At 36.3% G+C, this 20,469-nt stretch overlaps 1 protein-coding gene across 5 annotated transcripts; it reads left to right on the forward strand.

Moving 5' to 3' along the window:
- Positions 1 to 362: 362 nt before the first annotated feature.
- PNISR (PNN interacting serine and arginine rich protein) lies at positions 363 to 17,459 on the forward strand. 5 transcript variants are annotated; one of them, XM_026726678.2, is made up of 12 exons: positions 363 to 482; positions 3,407 to 3,518; positions 5,270 to 5,455; positions 7,597 to 7,823; positions 11,359 to 11,545; positions 11,846 to 12,036; positions 12,416 to 12,550; positions 13,098 to 13,197; positions 13,839 to 13,892; positions 15,067 to 15,237; positions 15,743 to 16,853; positions 17,110 to 17,459. In XM_026726678.2, exons 2-12 carry the CDS (start codon positions 3,431 to 3,433, stop codon positions 17,135 to 17,137), a joined length of 2,478 nt encoding a protein of 825 aa, XP_026582463.1. In that variant the 5' UTR covers positions 363 to 482; positions 3,407 to 3,430; the 3' UTR covers positions 17,138 to 17,459. The 5 variants fall into 5 exon arrangements, with proteins under 5 accessions (XP_026582463.1, XP_087769953.1, XP_026582464.1 ...); XM_026726679.2 differs by having other exon boundaries at positions 371 to 482; positions 3,410 to 3,518; XM_087913820.1 differs by having other exon boundaries at positions 474 to 734.
- The last annotated feature ends 3,010 nt before the right edge of the window (positions 17,460 to 20,469 follow it).

Below are 20,469 nucleotides of genomic sequence, written 5' to 3' on the forward strand. Positions count from 1 at the left end.
TACTGGCTAAACCACTGAAGCATTACGCATACGTCAATAAGCGGCTCCACGTCCTCGATAATAATGGCGCGCACAGAACACTTTCAGCCAGGCGCTTGCGCGAAACTTTCGCTTGTTGGCAAACAAAACAATTCCTACCATAAAACTGTCAATTGAAAAAGACTCTTCTTTCTAACCCTCGGAGATTCTAGAGCCATGACTGAGTAAGTTTCCCAGACGTTTGTATTATCACTCCCATCAGCTGCTGCCAACCTTAGTGGGGCAGTTGGAACCCCCTCCAGACGTCTGTCGGTCAAACGCCTCCGCCCTAACTTAAGATGGCCGATAGACTTTTCTCCGCCGGGTTGCAGTGACGTAAGCCTGCTGTTCCGGGTGAGTGACAGCGGGCGCCATTTTGTGTGGTTAACGCAAAGCTAACCGGAGTGACGGGGGCAGCCGAAGTGCTGCGAGTGTTACCGGTCAGCGCAAAAGGCGCGGGCGGGGTAAGTAACTGCCTGCGTAGCGGCCGCGTTTGAGAACAGGCGGAAGCCGGCTGGACAGTTGATTATCCTTCCACCATCATTTGGGTTCGGTGCTGAATTCCGACCAGGCGGAGCTCGCTGCGGCGAGGCAAAGAGGGTGGGGAAGAAAATGCAAGGCTGGTGCTCTGGGTTCGGATTAAGAACCCGGGGCGGGGCGCTAGTCTACTTCGCTTCTCCTGGATGGCGGATCGTTTCCTAGCAGGCACATTCGCGGTACTCTAACGGGGGGGGGGAGGGGCGGGGATAGGGGGGAAAGGAAAAAAACTCGACCCCGTTGTGCGCATGCGCCCTGATCTTGCTCTTGCTGGACTATCCAGGCGGCGGTGGGCTGAGGTTGGGCTCATGACGAGGCTTGTGTGCGCCTGCGTTGAGGCCCCCTAATCTCAACGGGATAAATAGCCTGGATTGACACTTGGGGCGACAGCTTAGTTCTGTTGCTATGGTTGCCACGTGAGAAGGCCAAGAGCCAGGCGCCCGCTCACATTATGTTGTAAACATGCTGGGCCGACCTTGTACGATATTGCTGAAAGCTAGGAGATGGGGGAAAGGGATGTGTGTGTGTGTGCGTGCCTTGTATTACTCTCGCAATGGGAAAGAAAAGAATTTGTATGGTGTGGTTAGTCTAACCCTGTGGGTGTTAATTCAGAAGGAGGCTGTTTCCAGTTTTAATAGGATGCCCTTGCCCACAAATGATTAAAATAGTACTTGAAATTCTGGATAGAGGGGTGCCTGGCGTCCAATAAAAAGAGCTGTTATCTTTGTGTTAATGTTTCTGGACTGTGCAGAAAGATCAGGTTTATTGGAAGTAGTTTGCTGAATGTAATGGGGCATCGATATGAAACAATAGAACTGCTGTGGGTCTGGATTTTGGTTTCAAAATGTAGAGTGGGATTCTGTCTGCCCCAGTTCACGGAGTTGTGCCATTTCAACCCACTTCCAACCCACAGCTACTGAAAAAGAGTGATAACCTCACTTTGGTTATACCAAAGGTAACGAAAGCAGCTCTGATGAGAAAAGCAACCATTGGTTTGGTTGTCTCTCTAGATTAGGTCCCCCTGCTTTTTCCTTGTGGGCTCCAGGTGACTAACAGAGATTTGTCATTTTAGTGGAATAAATAACCCTGATCAACTTACTTTCAGAAGTGTTGGTGTTGTAAACAAAAGCAGCATAATTAGATGTATTATTGCAGATATCCAAGTCATACACCTTTGTAATGTAATGCCATTTTCATATCATATTTCAGACTGTATACTTCTCAGAATATGTTCTTAAAATAATGCTTAATAGGAATACAGAGAGATGCTAATTTCTGGTGGAGGGGACTATTTTTTAACTTTCAATTTCTAAACTAAATCAGAAATACAGGTAGTCCTCAACTTACCACATTTGAGCCCAAAATTTCTGTTGCTAAATGAGTGAATTTTGCCCCATTTTATGACCATTCTTGCCACAGTTGTTAAGTAAATCACTACAGTTGTAAAGTTAGTAACACAGTTGTTATGTGAATCTGGCCTCCCCATTGACTTTGCTGGTCAGAAGGTTGCAAAAGATGATCATATCCAAGTTGACGACGGGATCCTGCAACTGTCATAAATATGCACCAATTGCCAAGACTTCAAATTGTGATCACATGGCCATGGTGATGCTGTGTGTGTGATGGGTGTAAGCATAAAAAATGGTCATGTCACTTTTTTCACAGCTCTTGTAACTTCAGACGATCACTAAATGAACTGTTGTGATTCGAGGATTACCTGTATTTGTTTTAGATTCATTGATGCTTTTGCATGAATCTGTCATTATTTTTGAAGTTTCCTGATTATACTACGTTAGGAAAATATGTATGCGGTACTTAAGAAGTTTTTGAGCTTATAAATTTTATTTACCATACTTCCATCCAATGTTCAGTAAACTGAAGGCATTTTATATTAACTTTATTGTTATTTTTTTGTAAAGAAACATTATGATATGTTGAACCAGTGGCTAAGACAAATGTCATAAATGACAATAGCATCAACTAAGGCAGGGATGTCTAACTGAAGGCCTGTGGGCCGAATCCGGCCCACAGGGCGCTTAAATCTATCATCATTATTAAAAATAACAACAATAATAAAATTTGTAAGAAAGATTATGATTAGGATAACTTTGCAGATTTATGCCTGTTTGCTAGAAAAATCTGTATACAAAATAAAGCATTGCATTTCATATAGTCTGAATGCAGTATTTAATGGTGCAAAGGGATTGAAAATTAAACTTTTATACTGTATATAATGTGATGTAGCATTGTTCAGAGTTGTGTAATCTGCATAGGAACCATGTGAAGAGAGGAGAACATAATTTTCTAACAGTGATTATCTGCTTTGTGGTTATCAGATTTGTTTTTATGATTTATAAGGCCATTAAGCTAAATGGTGTGACTCAAAGAAAAGTATAGTTGAAATTCTTAGCACCAGTAAATAAGGCTTTTTCCCCCATTTATTTCATTTACCCCTGTTTTCCAAAGATTTTTGTATGAATGATGACTGTTTAAAAATATAGCAGAAAATCAAAATAATTGGAAACTAAATTTTGTGGCTTTTAAATTCTGAAGGTCAACCCAGGATAGCAGATCTTGTAGCACTTTACATTTGATAGACAATTTTTTGTAATCAGAATGGAAAATACTTACATTCAATTTTTTTTATTTGATGTTGCAAATTTCAGGGAAACCCTATATAGTTTCCGTGGAATGTTTTGATTATAAGAATATCACAAAAAATCTTTTGGAACAAGGTTTGGATAGCTTTGAATGGGTAGTTTGGAAAAGGTTGGATATCACTGTACACAGTTTAAAGTGAAGGCTTAAAGTGAAGCTTGTACTCAAATTTGAAATGTTATTTTTACTCCAGCAGAGAACATATAAATAATTAAAGATGTGGGATCAAGGTGGGCAGCCTTGGCAACAGTGGCCTTTGAATCAGCAACAATGGATGCAGTCATTTCAGCATCAGCAAGATCCAAGTAAGTAAATAGCAGTGCCTTCAGCATTAAAGTTAAGATATTAATCCACATTTTATAAACTGGGTTAGAATATTACTATTTCATTCACAGAAAAGATTGCTACAAAAGATGAGTTCACAAAAAAAGAAACCTGTTAGTTCAAAGCCCAACAAACTGTTCTTTAGTGTTTACAATCTTTTGAAAGTTGTTACAAGTTGCTTCTATATTGCTTGTAAATACTCCTTTAGACTCTTAAGTGAATAAGAGAAAATGCTGGTAAACAGCAATATGTGCTGAGCTAATGATTTGTTCCCTATCCCAGTATGCCTTAATTTACATTCTTAAACAACATCTTCCAACGAGCATTTCCCAACTTGCTAATATTTTGCATATTACTGTTGAAGGAGAAGCACGCATTTGGCAAAATACCGAACGATTTAAAATTTGTTTTAAATTTGGGGTATTCTTCATTTTATAGTGCAGTCCTCAAACAAATTTTAAATTGTTCAGTATTTTGCTTGAATGCATGCTTCTCCTTCAGCAGTAATATGCAAAATAATACAGGGAGAAGCTGGTTAAAAGAGTTTCTTGCTCTTTGATTCTTACCCTTTAAGACAGAATTGTTCACAAAGCGAGGTGACTGAACCCAGAAGAGGTATGAAGCACCTTTTCATTATACTGTTAGAATAAACCCACCTTCCTTAAAGTTTCATTGTAATGTTTTCATAGTTCATTATGTTCAGTTAGGTGTTTGGATTTTTAGTGAAGGTGTGTATGTTAAGATTACATTAAGAGAGAGGTTTGATGGTAAAAACTTAACGAGCTCTTCCTTTAAGATGAGGTGTGTAACTTTCTTGTGGTAGGAGCTTTACTGATGTTTTTTTTAAAAAAATTGATTTCTGAGACTTGAATATATTCAATAATGTTATGACTCACCTCTGGAATTGGGGGGTTCCTCTTTTTTGCCCTTTTATTTATAGGTGATAGGGTAAAGGGGCAAAAAGGAGCAATCTTATACCTTGAGAAGCTTGAGTCACCCATTTTGCTATTTAAAATCCCCATACCCTTAAGAAATGTTGGCCCCATCCACTGCAAGGGATGGGATTTCTACCTTTTCTTTAAAATGTGATTTATTTATCCAAACCAGCTACATTCATGCCTTTTCCTTTATATGCCTATGCCATGTTTCTGTTATGTTGTTAATGGCTTTTTATTCTTTTATAAAACAAAGTAGAAAAGAATAGTCTATATATATTCATGGTATCGGGCAGATCTGGATGTACTAACTTGAGGCCAGTGTTCCAGTTCTGTTAATTGTTACATTGTTGCAACAAGCCAATACTCTGTTTGCCTGAGTATTACAATTATTTCTTTCAGAAGTAGTGTTTTGTAGAAGAGTAAGAAGAAAAGGCTCATCTGTGTCAGTGATCTCTCTTTCTTGATCTCTCATTAATTCACTCCCATGGCAAATCAGTTTATACATGAATGTTCATATAGGTGCTTAAATTTTTAAAACACACTGAAACTGATCCATGTTCAGGATTGAGATGCAAAGCTTTTAATATTTTTTCAGTAATAAGTTCTTAATCCAGGAAAGCTCACATTTCTCATTAGGTCAGTGGAGAATTGCTGTATGGGGTATTGTATCAATGTTAGAGGCCTCCAAAATATAGTCATAAATGATGCAGATTTTATTAATGGAGTATGAATAAAATTCAATTCTTGGTTGTGCTGTGGAAATCTATATATCGAAAATCTAATTCTGTTTCTAGGCCAAATTGACTGGGCTGCATTAGCTCAGGCATGGATTGCTCAGCGGGAAGCGTCGGGGCAACAGAGTGTGGTAGAACAGCAAGGAATGATGCCAAATGGCCAGGAGATGACAGGAATGGAACCTGGTCCAAACAACCATGGTAATTTTCAGAATGATCCAAATTTCAACAGGATGTGGCAACCAGGTATGTAGTTGATCCTTTCCCCCCACTGCATTTGGAATCTTCCTAGTTGTGGGTACAGTTCTTACAAGAGCAAGAAATTAAATCTGATTTAGTTTGCAAAATTCATCAATACTGGGCAGGATTGAGTTAGGACAAAAATTTCTTTTATGGGAAAGACAAGAAGTATTGATTCTCCCAAGTAACTGTTGCTTGTAGCGATATATGATATTTTCTGGATTTCTCTGCCTCAGACTTCATATATCACTTAAGATTGTGATCGGAAAATAATCTAGATGCTTTGAAAATCAAGCTTTGTAACATTAAGTACGTTAATTAGAAAGGTTAAATAAATTCAAAGTTGTATAGACAGGCATAAAAATTGAAAAGAACTGGCAATAAACCAACAGGACCAAATTATATCCATAGTTCCCCAACAATTTTATTCGGTTCAGTGCTTGCTCCCAAAAGCATTTTAGAATAGCTTTCATTGATACAATTTCTGCTGCTTGAGTAAAAAAACAAAAAAAAATTACCTCTCTGAGTGAAAGTAAAGAATATTCATAGGTTTTTTAATTTAACAGAAATTTATAGCAGAACTTACCCTTGATAAAGGAATATACGTACTGTAAAAAGGTTGCGATAAGCAATTGAATCAATTTTTTAAAATACATTTTGAGATAATAGTATTGTCAACTCATAAAATATTTCTATGGTCTCTTTAGAGTTGCCAACAGAAAGTTGGGGGGGGAGCAGCGTAGCAGCTTGCAAAACCAAAACTTCATTCCATAAATGTTTTCAAAGATAATAACTAGGTGATTGATGTTTCTGCCGCAACATTCTAAGGAGAGCATGATTGATGACTCTTGGCTATGGATGTATCCCACCGGAGCATATGAATTACAATACACCCAGGCAGTGCTGGCATGTTAACTCACAATAAATCCTTTTTAAGTTTTGGAAGTTTGACTCGAGACTCACGATTTAAATGGGGGTAACTGCCGGAGCCCTGGCAAGTATTTTTGAAATAATAGTTCACTTTTTGAGTAGTTCACTTTCAATTGAGCATAATATCAATTTATGTTGGACACAGATGTGAGGAAGTTTTTCACTGGATCAGCCATAGTTCTCCTTGTTTTAGACAAGTTGCACATTGTCATGTTTATGATTTATCTTATACAAATAACCTGCATCCTTTTAAAGAAAGTTGCAAAAACTGGGCTTGTTCGCTTTGGGCTGTTTATGCCTGCATTGACATCTTAGCATTCAACACAGTTCCTCTTGACTTTTTGCCATTTTGAGGTTAATTATACTACAAACTTATAGAACATGTTTTTCAAAGTATCCACTGGAAGAAGACAAAATATTTATTTTAAATATTGTGATGTTGTTGCAACTGGTCTTACTACTGTAAAATTTTAAATATGTCCATATTCTGTAACATAGATGAAAAAATTGTGGCTTCACAAGCACGATTGAACTTCAATTTCTGATATCCATTATTATTTCACTATACTTGCTAGGACTCTTGTGAATTGGACTTCAGAAACATGGAGTACTACCATAAAGTCATCAATTTCTGCTGTGTAAGATAACCAGTTCCTATAAAAAATGACATTCCTTTTGGCCTCTTTTTTCAACTAGAGTTGATCCTTAGCAAGTGCTTTCTAGATTCATTGAACTACTTTGTCAGCCATATCCAGAATTGTCATTGGTTACATGCACTGGGGATGCTGAAAGTGATAAACCACAATAGCTGGAGATGCTGACATAAGTAATTATTTTCCAGAGGGATATTGTATTAGTTTAGCCATCAGAAACAAGAATTTTGTATAACTTAAACATTAATAAATGTATTATTACATAGCTTGTGTAGCTCCCATCCATTTTATTTGACATCAATATTTTCTTCGATGATGGAGATCCTTAAAATTGCATTTCAGATCTGAAAGGCCAGATTGAGGGGAAAAATTAGCTGATATAATATAGACTTTCCCTGTAATAGATGTGATTTGCTTAAATACTATTCATACAAAGAACTACTAAAAATAGTTTGGATTCATACAAAAATAGAAACCAGAAATGTTTAATGATACATCCTTCATTTTAAAAATCAATACAACCTGATTAAAATGATTAACTTTTTTGTTACGACATCAAAACAGAATGGAACATGCCCCACCAGCCGCCTCATCCGCCTCCAGATCAGCCATGGATTCCTCCAGCCCCTGGATCAATGGATATTGTTCCTCCATCTGAAGACAGTAACAGTCAGGACAGTGGGGAATTTGCCCCTGACAGCAGGCATATATTTAATCAAAATAATCACAACTTTGGGGGACCACCACCTGATAACTTTGCAATGGGGCCAGTGAACCAGTTTGACTATCAGGTGAAACATTTGTTATTTTAATATAAGCATGTGGAGTTCCAGCAGCATTGCTCTAAAGCAGATTTCTACAGAGTTTACTTGTTCATTAAAATAGATTTGTTTGCAAGCTTTTACCCAGCTCAACTAGTTGTTCTACCATCTGTATTCTTTATCAGATTGGCTGTGATACTGTACATATGTTGAGCTACACTGGATTAGTGTGATGTGTTCTATTTGGGATTACTTATGAAAGTTCAGCTGCAGGCAAATGTACATTTTATTTACATGATAATTCCTTTTATCTGCTTTTATACTTTTTACTCAGTTTTTTGGGTGTATGTGTTTTTTTTTTTTTGCTTTTCTTGCTTTTAAACTCCCCATGTGATATTTATATATTAAAAGTATATAAAGGATAGCTGTGTTTATATAAAACAGATTCATGTTTTGTAAAGGAGAAAGGAAAAAAATATTAACATCACAAGGATGTGATTACTTATTACTAAACTAAGTAAATAAAATATGTTGAGATTCTCCCTATTAATTCTCTGAATAAATAATACTTTTATAAAGTATTGTAAAATTATGTATAAAGAATACAAAGGCTAACTTAAAGGTAAATGTTGTATAAAATCATGATGCATACACCTTTAGCCACTCTAAAATTGTAGTTAAATCAGAACTGTAGAATATAGTTTTATTTAATTCATCTGTTTTGGGCTAGTTAGTTAAAAAGCACACTGGAGCACTGTTATATACCTAGGCATTCCCATTCATTTTGGTGAAAGCAGAGAATTAGTCTCTAGATAGAAAGGAGGGCGGGGCATGAGAATTTCTGCACATCTGGTATCTGCATGTTTCTGGATATTACATCTGAATGGAGTCCTTGGTACGACTTAGCATTAAGTGTATTGTTTCAGGAGCACAAGGTATGGCTACATTTTTCTCAATTATGTGTTAGTGCTATATTAAGTTTTGATGTTACATTTAATAGATATGTACAAAATAAGTGAAGGGACTGTTCATAATAAGTTAGCTTTTTATGTCCTTATATAATTTGTTAAAAATTGCAAACTATAATTTATTTGGTAGTTTGGTCATCTGAACTTTTGAATAAAGTATATCCCATCCCATATACCCACATTGACATATTAATGCAGGGCTGTCAAACTTGTGGCCTGTGGGCCGGATGTGTCATGCTTTGGCTACGCCCATACCCAGTTTAGCGAAGGGGAAAAAAGTCACGATATGTCACGTGATGACACGAGTTTGACACCCCTGTATTAATGGAACTGAGATTGAAGACACAATTGATGAAGGCTATACATACTAACAATTAGATATAATTTGGGGAAGATGAAACAATAACATGATTGACTAGCTTTTTGTAGCAGCTTTTCTTTTAATAGTAACAATATTCAACTGAAATGAATTCATTTCTTAAATCTACATTTCCAGAAGTGCTGATAGCACTTAAAACCTATAAGAGAAAATCCCAAATCATTAGGAAAACATTAGATGGTTTTATTTCTGATAATGCATTGATTTTATTTCCTGAAATCACAATTCATGTTTAAAAGGATCCACACATACTCTGAAAATTATTATACTGAGATTTCAGTAATATGCAAATATTTAAGAGCAAGACAGAAATTGCTTGATCATGCAAATCCTTTAAAAACAGTATGGGCAGTTTTCTTACTCAATTATCTTTCATTAAAAGAAAAAAACCAATGTGCTTCATTCATGTACATCATGTTCTTTATGATCAGCATTGTAAATTGAGTATTTGACAATCGATGTTAACCATACTGTTTAACCATAAAGAGGTTATTTACTTACTTAAATATGTCAAATAATTTTTGCTTAAGAAGTGAGAATTGATCATAAGCATTTGACAGAATAGAATAGAATAGAATAGAATAGAATAGAATAGAATAGAATAGAATAGAATAGAATATTGGCCAAGTGTATTGGACACACAAGGAATTTGTCTTGGTATACATAAAGAAAAGATACATTCGTTAAGAATCAAGAATCATAACGTACAATACTTAATGATAGTCATAGGTTACAATCAACAATCAAATCATACTAGGAAACAGTCAATATAAATCGTAAGGATACAAGCGACAAAATTACAGTCTACAATCACAAGTGGGAGGGGATGGGTGATAAGGAGTGATGAGAAGATTAACAGAAATAGTAGCGCACACTTTATAAATAGTTGAACAGTGTTGAGGGAATTATTTGTTTAGCAGAGTGATGGCTTTCGGGAAAAAACTGTCCTTGGGTCTAGTTGTTCTGGTGTGCAGTGCTCTATAACATCATTTTGAGGGAAGGAGTTGAAACAGTTTATGTCCGGGATGTGAGGGGTCTGTAAATATTTTCACAGCCCTCTTTTTGATTTGTGCAGTATACAGGTCCTCAACTGAAGGCAGGTGGGTAGTAATTGTTTTTTCTGCAGTCCTAATTATCCTCTGAAGTCTGTGTCTGTCCTGTTGGGTTGCAGAACCAAACCAGACAGTTATAGAGGTGCAGATGATAGACTCAATAATTCCTCTGTAGAACTGTATCAGCAGCTTCTTGGGCAGTTTGAGCTTTCTGAGTGACACAGAAGGAACATTCTTTGTTGTGTTTTTATGATGACATTTTTGATGTTTTGATGGTGTCCATTTTAGGTCATGTGATATAGTAGAACCTAGAAATTTGAAGGTCTCTACTGTTAATACTGTATTGTCAAGTATTGTAAGAGGTGGTAGTATGGGAGGGTTTCTTCTAAAATCTACCACTATTTCTACGGTTTTGAGTGTGTTCAGTTCCAGATTGTTCTGGTTACACCACGAGGCAAGTTGTATAACCTGTCTGTATGCAGATTCATCGTTGTCTCGAATGAGACCAATCACTGTTGTGTCATCAGCAAACTTCAGTATTTTAACAGATGGATCGTTTGATATGCAGTCATTGGTATATGGGGAGAAGAGAAGTGGAGATAGCACATAGCCTTTGTTATCCTGCAAATGCCTGATAATAATTCATTTATATAATAGAAAAGCTATATAGTATCATATGCTCATTAGCACATGATTTAATTTCCCTTCTCTGTTGAAATTACTTCAGAAACGTAACATGAGAATATTAGGTATATCCTGATGGCCTACTAATAAATGCCAAACCTCCAATAAAATAAAAAATAATTTATGTTCCTATAGATCTTTTGGGCCTCTATTTCCTCATTGGAAGATTCCAGCTCCATATTATATATTGTTTTTAAAACAGTGTGCTTTCTAATGTCATAGTGTAATACAGCATGGGCTTCTCTTTTACAAAATTACTTTTTAAATGGTAAAAATCCTTTTTTTGTTTCATTAATCTTTGCATTCTCCCTAAAGTACTCTGGACTCTAGTAGAAACAAGAAATATTCTATACAGTGATCAAGCCCTTTTCTTTTTCTCTTTTCTTTTCTTTTCTTTTCTATCCCATTTCACCTTTTTACTGAGAAACTGTTAGGGGAATCTGTAGCATTGAGTTAAAGAAAAATGAACATTACTTTTTCAGCATGGGACCACTTTTGGTCCACCTCAAGGTGGGTTTCATCCACCTTATTGGCAGCCTGGACCGCCAGGGCCCCCAGGACCTCCAGCACCTCCTGCGCCTCCTCAGAATCGAAGGGAAAGGCCAGCATTTAGAGATCGCCAGAGATCACCAATCACATTGCCTGTGAAACAGGAACCTCCTCAAATTGGTATGTCTTCAGTATATTTAATTTAATGTATGTGATACACACATTTTAAAAATACAAGTTGTTGGTTGCTGGGTTTCACGGCCTGTAATTGAGTTAGGCATACTGTACTCAATTTCATTTATCTGTGCTTCATCTTAAATAGAGCAACTTTATGGACCTTCAGCTACAGCCTAACAAATGTTCTCCAATATGGCCCATGGAAAGAATTATGAAGCTTATAAGAGACTGTTAGCTTTTCAAAATCCTTATAGGGCTCAGAAAGTATGCATTTATTAAGTAATTTATTTTATGATGCTGTAGATGCTGTTAAACGTAGAACTCTACCTGCTTGGATTCGTGAGGGCTTAGAGAAGATGGAAAGGGAAAAACAGAAGAAACTAGAAAAAGAGAGAATGGAACAGCAGCGTTCTCAACTGTCTAAAAAGGAAAAGAAGGAAATTACGGAACCAGGAGAAGAGGATGGACCTCGGTTACCACAGAAAAGTAAATTTGTAAGTGGGAAAGTTCCTGAACAAGTTTACATATTTTTAAAATACTTCATTTTAATATATTTTTTTTTGGAAAATAAAGTTGTATTTTACCAACAGTGTTGGTAGCAAAGGTGTTTGTCCATACTTTTCCTATTTGACAGTCTTCTAAAGCAGATGGGTAATTTTAACTGCAAGGTTAAAATGGGTATTTCCTGCCCAAAATACTGGTTTTGTTTTGGCAAAATGATAGAATATGTCAGGCAGTCTTGATCATGCAAAATAGACCTTAACCTTGAAATTTCCTTTTGCATCAATATCTTTTTAAATTTTGTCAGTGTGAATAGTCAACATTTCAAATATGAAAGTTCCTTGTTGAAGAGTTGTATTTCTTGTTTTATAGGATAGTGATGAAGAAGAAGATTTTGATAATGTAGAGGCTATAAGTAGTGGAAAAGTCACGAGAAGTCCATCTCCAACTGCTCATGAGGAGCAGAGTGAACCAGAAATGACAGAGGAAGAAAAGGATTATCAGATGGTACAATTCATTTTTGGATTACTGTATTTGCCATACATTTGACTGTTAATATAGTAGGAGCCATAGTTAAGAAAAAATAATTCATTATTACATTCTAATTTTTTTTAACTTAATTGATAAAATTTAATGATAAATTTGTAATTTGAAAGAAATATATTTAATCTTAACTAGGAAGGGTTTTATTGTTAACCATTATTGAAATAACAAATCAGTTAAAGGTTTCATCCTTAGATATTCAGAAAAGCTGTTCTTTAGTCAAATTATTCTAATGGAGACATCAAGCAACTGTTGCTAAATTGAATTTTTATTGGTGTGCTGATACACCTGTTGCATCAAAATGTGTTAAATTGAAATCTGCTACAATTAGGGTTTACTGTGGAACATTTTTTTACTTGATATTTTTGCATAGGATGCCATATAAACATTGTTGGCATAAATATGCTGTTTCTCTTACTGTTGCCAATCCTTTGCTATTTCTTTTTCAAGAAGTGAGATGCCTTGAATTGGGGTAGCATCTGAATGAATGTTTATCTTTAAATTTGTTCAGATGTTGCTGACAAAAATGTTGCTGACAGAAATTCTCCTAGATGTCACCAATGAAGAAATTTATTATGTGGCTAAAGATGTCCATCGTAAAGCAATAAAAGGTATGTTTAGGCTTCTAATAGGTTCATTAATTGTCCTTGTTCATGTTTTGTAATAGTTTAAAGTATATAAGCATATATTCATATATAATATCTGTATCTAAAATAATTTAAATGTAAAGTTCCAAAAATGCATTTGTAATAATATATTGTTGTTCTGCGTAGTTTATAGCATTAAATATTTAATTTTTTCAATTTAAATTTTTTAAAATTGTGTTTTTAAATAGAATTTTCTAGTTGAAATTTAGATGAGAAAAAAAATTCCAATAAGTCAAACTTGTATAATTAATTTTTTTTGTGATCCTGCTATTCAGCTTTTTTTTTTAAAAAAAAAAGTAACCTTATTTCATATAACTCTGAATAAATTAATATACTGACTGTAGGTAAAATGTATTACTCTGTTAATACCTTACTCTAAAGAACTGCCTTTTTAATTGTATCCATTATTAATTTACAGTTTAAATTTCTAAACAATCATGGCCAGAAATTACTGGGCTTTCAATGGATGATACGTGTTTAATGTTTTTTCTCTCCTCCACAAAACAGCAATAGTAGTAGATTTAACAATACCATAGACACTCATGACTATGAAAACGTGGCTATTTGTGTTAACATGTTGTTCCTGTTGTTGATGTGATACAAAGCTCCTGCAAAACAGCTGGCACAGTCCAGTGCATTGGCTTCCCTCACTGGACTTGGTAAGTATGCTCCTGATTTTTGAGAGGGACTTAATGGGGAGAGCTGTCACTTGCATTCCTAAATATGTATTGAAACAAGAGTGAAACTGTCCAATATGCATTAGGCAAGCATCAAGTAACTTAGGACTTACCTCACAAAAGTTATACTGAAATCTGTGAAATCTGTAGTACTCTTTCTGTGCAAGCCTTCCCTGAGGTTGAAGGTTGGGTGTTTTTGGCCAGATATCTAATATGGTATCTAAAATACAATGGACTTGAATGATTTGTATTATTTTTTTAAACTTTACTGTGTTAGTGTATGTTTAAATTAAAAAAAAACCACAATAACATCTACTACTTTGTCTTGCCAAAAATCCCACACAACAAAATGCATATTTTGAATTCTCATAGCTAATGCTTGATATTAGAACATGCTGGATATGAAATTCAGAATTGCATCCTATGTTGTAATAGATTGTGTAAAAACTATGCATGTCAGTGTAACATTGATAATGCTGTCATATTATTGTGACATTAAATAAATATATTATTTTGACCACTATGATGAATTCTTTTGTTAGTTTAAATGTATTTGGAAAATAATTTTAAAATTAAGAACCTGGGAAAGAAAGTAAAAATGCTTCTGAACCAGATGCTCAAGATTACTTTCTACCAGTTTTTCAGATCTATCTTTTGGGGGAAGAGAAGTCCATTCCTATTGCATATCTGTACCTTTTTAATGTACAGTCTTTTCTGAACAATTGATTGGCATTAGGACTTTTTAAAGCCCTGGATATTGAAGCTGACTGAAATCACTGTAACGATATCTTGAAGGACAGATCTTAGGCAATGCACTTCACAGTCTATTTTCTTGCTGATGTATTCTAAGCATTTGGTACTGGCTCTGTAAAGAGCTTTTTTACTCATATTGAGCAGAAAGTATGTAATCTTAGCGATTGCTTGCTGGAAAACATGGCAAGCTATTCCGGATGAAGTAAAACCAGATACTGAACAGCAGGTCAGATGTGTGGGCCTTGAACACTCCAGTCAACCAGCATTGGCACTTCCTCCAGAATAAGTGGCTTGTTCAGTGAAGAAGTGAAAGATGGGCAATATGCACTCCTCTTTGCCCTGCAGAAATATTAAGAACCAGGATTAATCTTTCCTCGTGATAGACTAGGCTTTATGCACGCAGGTGGACTGGGTGGTTATGGATCAGGAGACAGTGACGATGAGAGGAGTGACAGAGGCTCTGAGTCATCGGATACTGATGATGAGGAACTACGACACAGAATCAGGCAAAAACAAGAAGCATTTTGGAGGAAGGAGAGAGAACAGCAACTACTGCTAGAGAAACAGCTGGAAGGTATGTATATATGCATAGGGAGAGGGACTCTTATGCTTATACAGAATATTTTAACCTCTTACTATGTTAACTCTACGTGTAGCATTTCATGAGGCGGTTAGGGCAGAAGCCTCTTTTGCGCACACATGCACAGATAAGGCCTTGAAATAGCCCTGCCATGCCATGTGCTTGGTTTATCCCTTAGTCATACTGATCCATAGAGGCCTTTCACAAACACCTAATGAGATGGTCTGGAAAGGCCTAATTTATTATGTGATATACTATATACCCAAGCAAAGCTATTGCACTTATGGTAAACTAATTGTAGGAAATCAGGTTTTTTTTTTCTTGCATCTGTTGAATGTTCTCCAGTGATTTTTGCTGCCACAGAACAATTGTGGAATAATTACTATTCTTACACATTTTATCTTAAAATTGTTACTGGCCAGAAGAATAGGAATAGTTATCGGTTCCACTTTATTTGTATGATTTGGGGATCTATTTCTCTTTGGCACATATTTTACAGAAGAAAAGCTCCAAAATGAGAGAATTGCAAAAGAGATGAGTGAACTTGCCAGTAAAGAGCAAGGCAACAATTCACCACTAGAAGATGTGAAAGAAGCTGAGGAGGAGGATGCATTTGGTGAAAAGAAAAAGTCTCCAAAAGAAATAACACCAGACACGGAACCCAAAAAAGAGATTAAAGAGAAAGAGAGAGTAGGAAGGAGTAGGTCAAAAAGTTCAAGTAGTGCTAGTTCAAGTAATAATAGCAGAAGTAGCAGCAGTAGCAGCAGTAGCAGCACAGCTAGTAGTTCATCTTATAGTAGTAGTTCAGGCAGCAGTCGCAGCTCTACACATTCTTCCTCCCCCAAAAGAAAAAAAAGACGTAGTCATAGTAGGTCACCTAAAGTTAGGCGTAGCAGAAGTAGGAGCTATTCACATAGAAATAGAAGAGAAAGGAGCAGGAGCAGGGGTAAGGTAAGAGAAAGGCAGAGATCTAGTAGACACAAGAGTATAGAAAGAAGGGAGAGGCGACGAAATCATAGTCCTTCCCATGACCGAAACTGGGAGAGACGTAGAAGTGATAGTCACTCAAGAGATAGACTTACCTGCCATTCCACTTGTAGTGGGAGTCGAGATAGGCATAAAAGTGAAGATCAGCACAGGAGCATAAGTGGGAACAGGCACAAACATAGTCACGATAGCAAAATTCAAGAAAGAAAAAAAGAACGCAGTAGGAGCATAGAGAAAGATAAAAAAAAGAACAGGGAGAGGGACCGAGATCAGGAAAAGCGCAGGGAGAAACAGAGAAAAGAAGACAAAGACAGTAAAACTGGCAATCATGAAGAGAGATTAAAAAGAAAAAGAGATAGCGAAAGAACTTTCTCTCGCAGAGATTCCTTGTCTTCAAAAATGTTAAGGCGTGATTCAAGGCAGGAAAGCAAAAAAAGTTCTACCAAAGAGAGCAAAAAGCATTCAGGTTCAGAATCTAGTACAAGGAGCAGTTCTGAGTCACGAGGCAGCAGCAAAGAAAAGAAGCCGAAGAAATCAAAGCATAGTCGGTCACGGTCCATGGAGAAATCTCAAAGGTCTGGTAAGAAGGCAAGCCGCAAACACAAGTCTAAATCACGATCAAGGTAGTATTCTTTTAAGTATTTTGCTTGATTTATATATTTCTTTATATTTCAATTCTTCATCATGCTTGCCTGCAACGTGTATATATATATATATATATAAATACTTTGCAAATTAAACTGTAGATTATCCTTCTGGTGGGATGGGGAGATACCTTTGATCGATTAAAAAAAAAGAAATACAGTTATTAAGCCTAACGTGTATGCTTTTTATGATTCTTTTCCCTTTAATTTTCCCCACTTTTTCTTTATTTTTCAGATCAATGACTCCTCGTCGTAAACGCTGAGGAATGATATGACACTAGTCATAATGATTTTAAAATTCCATGAGTTTTTAAGGGCTTGTCTCATTATAGAGGCTCATTATAGAGGCTACAGTTGTGGCTATGTAGATGGAAGCTGACCCTTTTTTAATGAAAAGATCTGTAAATAGCTGTATTTTTTGGAAACACTGCTCGGAGTTAAGTACTTGCTAGGAATTCTTTGTATTTACATTTTTCAAAACAGTAGTGCTTACCTAAGGCTATGAAATATGTCATTCTCTTTCAGCTGTAATGTTCTTAAATTGCTATTGAATGTATTGTGATGTCAATAAAGTTCTTCAGTTCATTTTTTTGTTTAACTTCTTCTATTTTTATTTATTTTAAATATTTATTTGCAAGGCATTTTTCTTTTGTAAAATGCTTAATAGTAATTTAACTTCTGGGTTTCATCTTTGGATAAATCCCAGTCAATTCTCTGATAACAGAACTGTGTGGGGAAAAAAAACCCAAAGGTTTTTGTTTTATTTTAATGGTATGCTTCATCATACTATGTGTGAATGAAATGTGGATAATTACTGTAAGACATACCAAGACTAGCCAAACAGAAATAGTAAGTCCAAGTAAGTTAACTTACATGAAACAAGTTTATAGCTTTGCAACACTTTCTCGTATGACTGGAGAAGTGAATACTGCTTTTGACTCAGTTTCTGTAATTATAACATTAAAGGTCACTAAAATAACCTTGTGTTAATAAATTTCATTAGGTCTAATCTTACAATTTACCAACTTAAGATGATGATTGCAAAATAAAAATGCTGTTTATAACATCTTAGAAAATGCTAAAAAGTAAGCAGTTTTTTGCTTGGGAAACATTAATTCTAGAGAGATCTTGGTGTTGAAAGTAGGCTTAAGTATGTTACAGCTTCCTATCAGAGATTGGGAACTTTCATTTTGATTTCTCATTTACTTCAGAAAGTTAATGGCACGCCTTAGTATTTAACTTATAACTGTGCAGACTAAATTTATAAGGTGCAGGGAAATAAAGTTGATACAATCCTAACGAACATAAGACCTGAAAAAATAGGAACTAAGATGTCAGTATCATGCTATGTACTTTGAGTAACCCTCTTCATGCATTGTACCTTCCAGGTGCATAATACTGATAGTCCTTGCTTAATGACTGGTTGCTAAGTGATTGAAGTTACAGTGGATGTTATAAACAGCACTTTAAGCTGCTTACAACCTGGTCCTGAAGTTAGAGCTGCTGCAGTGCCCCTCCAGTCATTTGCTTTTACAACCAATTGCAGAGACACTAACAGACTCCCCCTATTTTACCCCCACCAAGTCCTCGCAGGGCTTGGGCCTCTTCCACCCCCTCCCATCAAGCACCACACACTTACCTTTTGAAGATATCCAGAATTTTCTGCAGCTCTGTGTGATTTGGGCAGCCATATAGCATGATTCCAGAAGTGAGTACAATTATTTTGAGCAACCTTCTAGTCCCTTGTTTGAGTTAGTAGTTTCTTGATTAATGTATTGTTTACCACTTGACAAACAGTAAACAATAGTAAACAATCAAACCACAAAGAAAAAAATAACACTCCCGCATTTGTAGGGCATGCCATTTACATATAAACCAAGAGCAACCCCTCTCCTTTCTAGCAGTGATAATGTTATCTAGTTTGATAATGAAATGTCTGCAAGAAAACAACCAAGCTCAGAGAGCACCAACCACTCCACACACCCCAAACCTCCAGGACAAGAAAAGTGATTTCTTTTCTAAACAAATACAAACTTGAAGCACCCAGTGTATATTAATTGTAGGTGAACGTAATACACCTTTTGTAGCAATCCTATTAACAGATAGCGTGTCCTCTATTTTATTTTTCCAATTTTCCTACGTAGAAAAAGAATAAGGCCCAAAAAGAAGAGTTCTGTAATAATAGAAAATTAAATGTTTGTTTCTGTATTTAACTTGCTCCAATAAAAACTACAATGCTGTTTCAGTTTGTTCTTTTTAACATACCAACATGTGCGTAACATTTTAAAAGAAATTAATGAGATTATTAGGTTATAAGAACACAAGAGAAACTAATATTAAATGTCAAGGTTATGTTGACTCATAAAAGTAGAAAACTTTGAACTTCACTAACCTCTCCCTTATGTAATTGTCATATAATGTTAACATAGAGGAGAAATGGTCTTTGGAATGCACATTTGCTTTGTCACAGAGAAGGCATTTGTTTATTTACATATACTTTATTTACATATATTTATTTTAGGTAGAATCAGGGCAACTGGAGTGGAGCGTTTACTGGCTGGTGCCCTTCCTGACACTCTGCAGAGTTCACAGCAGATATTTTTTTCTTTGGCCCTACAGGATAAAAATCAGAGAAATATAGTGCATAATTTATTGCATTCCTAAATGCATCCTTGCCTGTCTCATCCACATATCGTCTTTGTTCCTGAAATGGCTTGCCAACTTAATTTTTTTTAAAGAAATTGCTGTGCCCTTATATTTATTCCCTCCATCCCATCCTGAGGAAGGTTAAGTAAACAGGGCAACCAGCCCAAAGTCACCAATGAAACTTCTGTGAGTTAAGTGGACCCAGAAGATGAGTGTCGCTATTTAACCAGCATACCACATTGGCTTTCTATGGAGATTCTCAATCATCCAGATCATGGCTGTCCTAGAGGTGCTTTCCAAAAAGCAGCTAAACTTGGTTTTTCAGTTCTAAAGAACTGAAGCTTCTCGGACAGGAAGTGAAACGTTTTCAAGGAAAAAAAAACCTCCAATTGCCTTTTGGAAAAGCACATTTGGGATATCCTGGCTTTCACAAATCCTCTCAACAACGCTCCCAACCTTTGTGCCAGTTTACCTCTGAGCCAGTCTAAGCTGAAGTATTTATCCACCGAGTAACAAAGCAATCTCCTCAGAACACTTAATATGGGATGGAAGTCTCTCTGGAAGCTCAGCCACCTCTGGGTTCCCTGGAACCAGCTGCAGGGCTGCCCTTCTCATTTGGCCACGGGACTCTACTTTAACTGTTGGGGAAGAAAGCTTCGCTAAGCTACCGTAAAGTCCATGACACTTCTTCCTAATACTAACCTGTGCAGCTATATCCCACTGGGTAATCCCTGCCGTGCTTGGTCTTCCTCTCCACAAAACACAGCTCCTTTGCCCACCATGAGTCGATTTAGAGTAGGGGTGTCAAACTTGTATCATCAGGGCATCACGTGATGTATTGTGACTTTCCCCCCCACTTCGCTAAACTGGGCATGGGCATGGCCAGCATATAATGCATCCAGCCCACAACCTGCGAGTTTGACAGCCCTGATGTAGAGCCATGGTGGTC

Source organism: Pseudonaja textilis, chromosome 1 (genome assembly GCF_049901715.1).
Source record: "Pseudonaja textilis isolate UNSWEBS1 chromosome 1, rPseTex1.2, whole genome shotgun sequence".
Classification (NCBI taxonomy): Eukaryota; Metazoa; Chordata; class Lepidosauria; order Squamata; family Elapidae; genus Pseudonaja; species Pseudonaja textilis.